The 8,547-nt window shown below is 45.6% G+C and overlaps 1 protein-coding gene across 1 annotated transcript in view; it reads right to left on the minus strand.

Annotated features, from left to right (window-relative positions):
• Positions 1-417: 417 nt before the first annotated feature.
• The window catches only part of diras1a (DIRAS family, GTP-binding RAS-like 1a), a 12,682-nt gene continuing 4,552 nt past the window's right edge, over positions 418-8,547 (minus strand). The window contains exons 2-4 of the mRNA XM_030434001.1: positions 4,989-5,178; positions 4,722-4,892; positions 418-4,470 (exon numbers count right to left, since the gene is read on the minus strand). Coding sequence (XP_030289861.1) covers positions 4,180-4,470; positions 4,722-4,892; positions 4,989-5,126 — 600 coding nt within the window. The 5' untranslated portion in view covers positions 5,127-5,178 and the 3' untranslated portion in view covers positions 418-4,179. The remainder of the gene's footprint in view (positions 4,471-4,721; positions 4,893-4,988; positions 5,179-8,547) is intronic.

Here is an 8,547-nt window from a genome sequence, read left to right on the forward strand (position 1 = left end):
CATAAACTACTGTATAATGATGTAATAATACAGATTTAGTTCCATCTTTCACTCAAGTAAAATATCCGACTCCTTGTGTAAATCCTCTCTGCTCTCCACACCCGGCAGTCATGTGACACCTCCACCAGCAGGTGGCAGCAGAGCTCTCCTCTGTGCTGCTCATGGAGGATTTTAATCAGGAAATTAAAATAATTTGTATGTTTTCTTTCCAAAAATATTTCATGCTCCAGACAAAATGTTAAATCTGACACGCTCACATGAGTTTGTGTTTGTCCTGCAGTCATGAACCTGAACTCAGTGTGATGGAAGTGTTGCCAGTCGTAATAATCATCAGTTTAATGTGAAATGTGTGAGTAGGAGGAGGTCTGCTGGTGTATTCAAAGGTTTTAATCAGCTGTAATTGAAGACACACAGATATTTTCTGTACAACAGCGCTGATTTTATTCAGTCAGAAGTTTCCATCTACTCTCAAAAAGTAAAGTAAAGCCACAGAAACGTTGTCGGGACTGCAGATCAGCCAGAGTCCAAAAGGTTCGGTCCAAAACTTATGAGGGCGACTCGGCCTTCAGACTGGTTTCTCTGCTGATTCAATGACCCAGAGACCGACACCAGGTTCTGATTCTGATGTTTCTCTTTTGTTTGAAGGCAAAAACTTAAATACATGAAAAATAAATAAATAAAAAATAGTTTTGTATTTCTATTTAAATTCTAATCCTCGTGTGAAGGTGAAGCTGCGAAACAGAAGACAGATGTCTGTCACACCTGACTGACACACCTGAGCTTCACCTGAACACAACAGTACAGGAAACAATCCTGCCACTAACTTATTGGTTAGTATTAACCAGTTAGTTAGTTTTGTTAATGACATCATAAATTAAAGGAATAAAAAGTGATTCAGGAATAATTGTTTAATCCTTTTTATTCTCTTCCAGTTAAATAAGATGTTCGACAGACGTTCTCCAGATTTTAATGATGGTTCTTCTACATATTTTTTTCTGTGACTGTTTAATAAAACTATTCAGGTGTAAATTATATCTTGATTTGAATGAAACTGAACATGTAAAGCAGAATTTAAACTGGTGCTTAACGTCCACAGGCGAACAGTTACTCACAGAACAAAATGTAAAAGAAAACATGATTACAATCTGGATTCAAGTCTTTCTGACATCTTATTTAGTTTAAAAAATATATTTTTTACTTTCGGAGAATAAGAGGATTAACAGTTACTCTGGTGCCCCGCCTCCGTTCTCCAGAAAGAGACTGGAGATGAACATCAGCTGGAGACTTTTGGGTCGGACCACTTCAGTTTAAACACTATGAAAGATTCAACGGGTCAGAATTAATGAACTGAAACTAAGTGATTTATTTAACATTTCCCCCACAGACAACGTGCAGCCATTTTAATATTGCTGAAGCCGGAGTGATGAACAGAGAAGTGAGGTGTTGAAAAGCTTTTTACAGTGAGAACAAACACGTCGTTAACAGCGTATCAAATGTGACTCACTGCTGTGAGAAACTGATCTGCAGCTCTGACGTCAGTCTGATGTGTTTGTGCTTCGGAGAGTTTTAAGCTCACTTGTGTTCAGATTATAAACCAAACTGTCAAGAAAAGTTGTAGGAAAGGCATTTAAAATACACACCGCCCGCCCACACAGCCTCCAGCCGTCTGTCCTGAACAACAGAACCGTTAAAGGAACAGTCCCACATTCAGAAACCCTCTGGTTGTCAGATGAGAAGAGTCATATCGCTACAGAGCGACGTCACTATCTGAGGAGGAGACGCCACAACAACAAGGATCAGTTTAAATACTGAGTGAAGCTAGTCGAGCTCCATTAAAAGAGAAAATACACCTTCCAGCAAGTGTTCAGCCTGTGAATATATGATCCAAGATCTTTTAGTACAGCATGAGCTTGCTCAGTGATTGTATCCGGACCGAGTGTTACGGTGCAGTAAAGGAACTGCATCTGCTTCTAATCTTGTCCAGAGAAATCTCTGTAAAGTGTAAAGTCTTCTGGAGGTTGAAGAGTGAAGACGACGTCGTTCATCAGGTCGTTTCTTTAAATGATCGAGTGATGGAACAAGTTTCAATTCACAAAAAACAGGATTTGCCAAGAAGACATTCTGTCTTTGAACCGACACATTAAAGTCGGTGGTTTTCTGTCACACAAATAAATCTTTCACTGCAAGGAAACAAATAATTCAAGCAACATTTTTATCAGCAATTGATTCTGGTGATATTTTATAAATGCATGCAAATATATCTTGTTTGAAATGTTAGATTCAGAGTTGGGTGCTGAGATCAGTCTCTGCTCAGCTAATAACAGAAGGTTGTTTGGTCTTTGTTGTAAAACTGAACTGTACTTATAAGACATATTGTTTTGCACTTCAGATGTTCAGTTGTGGTGAAAATTCAGGGATGCTTTAACTCACAAAACCCTCAAACATCTTCCACTTCATTCTGAGGACGTCAGGTTTGAGCTTTAGTTTGTTAACTAACAACATCAGCCATTGAATCAGAACAGAAGCTCATTAGGTCAATTTTTGATCTTGTTTTGACGGAGCTAGGCTAGCTTTACTCCAGTATTGATGCTAAGCTAGGACCCCTGTCAGTAGTGGACACACTGAGATAAACTGATGAGAAGCAGCTGACTCTGGAGGTTCCCTCAGTCCTGGACTCTTCCTCTAAATCAACAGTTCTTACTGCTGCTGCTGCATCAGCAGCTACGTGTTGATGCTAACACGTGTAGCAGTCTGACAGAGACACAGAGCGAAAGGCCGGCTCGTGCTCGCAGAAATGATCGAAGCCTTTAGCGTGAGAGCGTCTGCTGTTTGTCGTGCAGTCCGTTAGGAGAGCAGCTGCTGGAGTAAACACTGCTGAGTGTCTCTGTCAGCCTGTGTAGGCGCTCCTCTACTGACAGCAGGAAACAGAGTCCACGTTCAGGGTCACGACCACCAACAACAGAAATGCCCCTCGTCTCATTAGATAAAGGAATACTCCACTGTTTTTGGTCTGATGTGTGACTCAAGTCTTTGCTTTCTTTAGTTTGATGACAGAGTCACTCTGCTAATCAATCCTCCATTAAACCTCCTTAATTGGCCAATCAAAGTTTAGCAAGTGATGTTCAACAAAAGTGTAGAAGAAGAGTTTGGAGGGTGGAGACGTATCCTGGTAACAGCGAGTAGAAGTCTTTAGTAACATGCTCAAAATGAATTCAACTAAACTACTGGATTAATTTTAGTTTCATGTAAAATAAAGATTTCCGTCTGTGTAACTGTGTGTTTACAGCCGTCCATCACAGCCTCCCTGAGCCTGTCCATCACACTGTCCTGAGTGGATCTCACCGTCTGTTGCACATTTTAGTTTGAGACTGGGCTAAAAGGTTAGCATGTTCAGCTAACTAGCTTCCTATCTGCAAATGCAACCTGATGTTACTTCTAAAGCCAAGCATTAGCCTAGCTTTAGCTAACTCGCGTGATCAACGGTCTGTGAGCCAGTCCTCATATCTGATGCTAAAGTTAGCAGCTCTGAGCTTCTCTTGAACACATTTACACTCCACCTGAACCTGCTTTTGGGCCATTTCCTTCTGGTTCTGCCGGGGTTCAGGTGTTGGGAATTGATAAGACATTTTTTTCGAGTCATCTGTCTGTTTGCATGTCGTCATGTGTGTTTGGGAACCCAACGTGCTGCGTCAGGTCAGCGAGTCAGTGGTCCATAACTGATAAAAAAATGCAATTAGATTGATTCAGGATTGGGTCTGATTCTTAAATGAGTACCAGTCAGGTTCAGGCACTGGTCGGGTCAGCTACATCTCAGTGTTTGCAATAATTCCAAATAATGTACTTTATCTGTCAGAGGACTATAAGTACACGTTTCTTCAGGCTTGGTTTCACAACAGAAATCTGTGGAATATTCCTTTATTATAATGTTAGAGCGATAAAAGTATTTTGGGGCCACAAACAAGATCCAGTTCAGGGCCACGAGGGGCCCGAGGCCCCGCTATAAATAAAGTTTCATTATGAGTCTCATCGTTTTGTTCCTCTGGGCTTCAGTGTTCAGACACACAGAGGAGGAGGCACCACTGAAGAAGAAGACGTGTCCTCCATGATGCAGAGCTGGAGAAAGATGTGGGGGAGTCGAGTCCCCGTCCTGCCTCCTCTACAGACAGTCCGCCTCTCGCTCTACATGACGCTGCACTTCCCCTTCAGCTTGTCGGCTCGTTTCTGTTTCCCTGAACGCTTCCCGTCGATGCTCAGGCTCATGTCCCTCTTCTTCTCCAGGGACAGCAGCTCCTGGAACAGTTCCTTCACGTTGGTGTTGGTCTTGGCCGACGTCTCCATGAAGGCACACTTCCAGGCACCGGCCTGAGCCTCGCCCTCCTTCGTCTCCACCTCACGCTGGGCCGTCTCATCGCTTTTGTTGCCCACGAGCATGATGGGAATGGACTCTACGGTGCCTTTGATGGCCAGAACCTGCAGGGAGACGGGATCAAGTCAGTCTGTGGAGGCCACAACAAGTTATCTCTTCTCGAGAACATTCATGATTCATTCCCACTTTCCTCATTAAAAATCCTGTTCATTTAAAATGATTCCAGTAAGAAGTTTAGAGACTGTTTTTTTTTTATTTACTGGAGCTTAAATGTGATAAATCTCCACCTCAGGAAAACCAGCTGAGTGCATATCAAACATCAGAAACTCCTCGACTGTAAGGTAAAGACGCTGACCTGTTGGTAAATGGGTTTGAGCTCCTCCAGTGACTGTCGGCTGGTGATGGAGTAGACCAGGATGAAGGCGTGGCCCTTGGAGATGGAGAGTCGCTGCATGGCGGGAAACTGGTGACTTCCTGTTGTGTCGGTGATCTGCAGCGTGCACACGCTCTTATCACAGCTGATCACCTGCAGAGACGCCACAGAGACGACAGGCACTGATCAATAATTCAACAGATCAGTTATCAGAAGAGAAGGTGTTGGAGGAGCAGAAATGTGTCTCACCTGTCTGTAGGTGTCCTCCACTGTGGGGATGTAGGTGTCTCTGAAGGTGCCTTTAACAAACCGAAGCACCAGCGAGCTCTTCCCCACCCCTCCGGCTCCAAACACCACCACCCGGTAGTCGTTACTCTGCTCTGGCATTCTGGGAGTTGGAGTCCGCCGGTTGCTCTGGAAAACTGACCTGACCTGTACGCTGAGGAAGAAAAGACGGAGCGAAAAAGTTGTTTGATTAGAAATGAAGAAGTAATTAGACGTGATGATATAAAAACAAAGCAGGATTTTCATTTAGATTCTTATTTTGACTGGAAGCTCAACACAGTGGAGTCCTGCTGATTCTCAGCTGTCTCGTCAAAAAAGCCCAGCAGAGGATGTACCTCCAGGACCTGCACACCACCAGGACCTGCACGCCTCCAGGACCTGCACACCTCCAGGACCTGCACACCTCCAGGACCTGCACACCACCAGGACCTGCACACCTGCAGGACCTGCGCACCTCCAGGACCTGCACACCTCCAGGACCTGCACACCATCAGGACCTGCACACCATCAGGACCTGCACACCTCCAGGACCTGCACACCATCAGGACCTGCACACCTCCAAGACCTGCACACCATCAGGACCTGCACACCTCCAGGACCTGCACACCATCAGGACCTGCACACCTCCAGGACCTGCACACCACCAGGACCTGCACACCACCAGGACCTGCGCACCTGCAGGACCTGCGCACCTCCAGGACCTGCGCACCTCCAGGACCTGCACACCACCAGGACCTGCACACCTGCAGGACCTGCACGCCTCCAGGACCTGCACACCATCAGGACCTGCACACCTCCAGGACCTGCACACCTCCAGGACCTGCACACCATCAGGACCTGCACACCTCCAGGACCTGCACACCTCCAAGACCTGCACACCATCAGGACCTGCACACCTCCAGGACCTGCACACCATCAGGACCTGCACACCTCCAGGACCTGCACACCATCAGGACCTGCACACCTCCAGGACCTGCACACCTCCAGGACCTGCACACCATCAGGACCTGCACACCTCCAGGACCTGCACGCCTCCAGGACCTGCACGCCTCCAGGACCTGCACACCTCCAGGACCTGCACACCATCAGGACCTGCACACCTCCAGGACCTGCACACCATCAGGACCTGCACACCTCCAGGACCTGCACACCATCAGGACCTGCACACCTCCAGGACCTGCACGCCTCCAGGACCTGCACGCCTCCAGGACCTGCACACCATCAGGACCTGCACGCCTCCAGGACCTGCACGCCTCCAGGACCTGCACACCATCAGGACCTGCACACCTCCAGGACCTGCACACCTCCAGGACCTGCACACCATCAGGACCTGCACACCTCCAGGACCTGCACACCATCAGGACCTGCACACCTCCAGGACCTGCACACCATGAGGACCTGCACACCTCCAGGACCTGCACACCTGCAGGACCTGCGCACCTCCAGGACCTGCACACCTCCAGGACCTGCACACCTCCAGGATATCTCTACTATGACCTGGCCCACTCTGGTGTCTTCACCTCCTTAAAAATTGGTCACACTCTATTTATGTTTTAATATTTTTATTATGCTTTCAGTATTGTTTATGTTGTTTGATGTTTCGCACCTACAGAACACAGAAAATCTGTCGTGTGTGTAAACTCACTTGGCAGAACTGATTCTATGTGTTGAAATCAACATCTGAGACGTGAATATCTGTCGAGGTCAAAGGTTAAACTGAGTTCAGACGGAGCGCGGCGAGAACAAACCGTCTGGATCTAATTAGTGTCATCAAGTACCTGGTGAATAACAACCTGGAGGAGAGTCCTTCAGCTGCAACCTGCTGCAGCATCTCCATCACAATGAGCCTGTAATGACTGAGAGAGTGTGTGTGTGTGTGTGTGTGTGTGTGTGTGTGTGTGTGTGTGTGTGTGTGTGTTAATCATCCCAGCAACCGTCGGTTCTGATTAAAAGTTCTGTTTTGGTAAAATGCATGAACAAGTAAAAGAAAATATGATTTTGTATCTTAAACATGTGAAGAGTTCAGTTCAACAGCTGTTTGGTTTTGGTTAGCAAACGATGCTATTTCATCAGTAGTTAGAATATTATACAGTCTATGATGTCTGTGTTTTATTTTATGTATAGAGCAGTTGTACTGACGATCAGCACGGTGTCGCTCTCATCATGTAATACACCGTATTAGCGGCAGGGGGCGATAATGACAGGACCAACAGACACACCTGGTTTAACGAGCTCAACAGTGACCGCCCACTTTTTTAACAGCTCCGGTTCCGGAAGTGAATTTGCCATTCATTCACTCCATTGACATTTCATAACATCCTTATATAAAGAGTTTTAGGCCAATCAGCTAGCAGATGAATCGTGACCATAAAACATTTAATTTGGTGCAAAAAAGTGTTGGTAAACTGAGAGAAAAGCAAAGGTACAAGACTGTGTACATAATTATCTTAAGAGTAAAGCAACTACTCATCCCATAATCCATTGTGAATGTAACAGCGACGTCTCTGATTGGTGGAGCTCGCTGTTACCATGGAAATGTTTACCGAACCCGCAAATTTCATGTTGGGCTGAACCCTTAATAAACTCTCCTCCTCACTGAATGAACGCAGCAGGTCAGAAGGTGACATCATGGTCGCTCTGTGGGAAACCATCGTAGAGTTCAGTGTTAGCAGTAACTAGCTAACATGAAATTCGCGGGTTTGGTAAACATTTCCATGGTAACAGCGAGCTCCACCAATCAGAGACGTCGCTGTTGCACTATAGGATTGTGGGTAGTGTAGTACTTCTCCATGACATCGTGGATAAAACATGTTTTTCTCAAAACAAGATTGATATCATACGGACTTGTGACTTCTACAGGATCATATATCATCGTTTGACAATCTGATAACTCGTGGTGAGTTTACTTTGGATGGTTACGACATTATGGCCAATAATCAAAATCTATATGCAGAATATGAATGGCATTTTCACTTCCAGAACCTCACTGTTGAGCTCTATTTAGTTGAACAGTGTTTTGGTTCAGATCAGCAAGAAGTCCATGAAGCAGCAAAGACTGTTAGCTTCTGGTTAGCTTTCTGTCACGGTCCAGTTAAAGTCCCTCTCAGAAGACTCACTGGATAAAGTTTGGAGACTTTATATGTGACGTTTATAACTCAGATAATATAAAGAATAAAGCCCTCAGTGTGTCTGCTGTGTGCTGACGAGTGTTTGTGTTGCTGTGACATTTAAATCTTCACCACCTGAACACGCTGTCGTCTCTGTGATGAATCTCGTCCTCTCTGAACTCTCCCAGTGTGTTTCACAGACAACGTGACGAACAGGAATGAATTAAAGGATGAAGCGAAGGCCTCTGGGAGTTTCCCAGCATGCCGAGCTGTGTTCCCCCCGCAGAATGACTAACGAGCATTGATTAGAGCTTTGCATGTCATTAAAGAGAAGAGCAGATAAAAAGCAGAGAGGCTTTTATGGAGGAGAGGAGAGGAGAGATGATTCACCCTCACACAGCTTTATACTCAGATAT

The sequence above is a fragment of the Sparus aurata genome, chromosome 11, assembly GCF_900880675.1.
Source record: "Sparus aurata chromosome 11, fSpaAur1.1, whole genome shotgun sequence".
Classification (NCBI taxonomy): domain Eukaryota; kingdom Metazoa; phylum Chordata; class Actinopteri; order Spariformes; family Sparidae; genus Sparus; species Sparus aurata.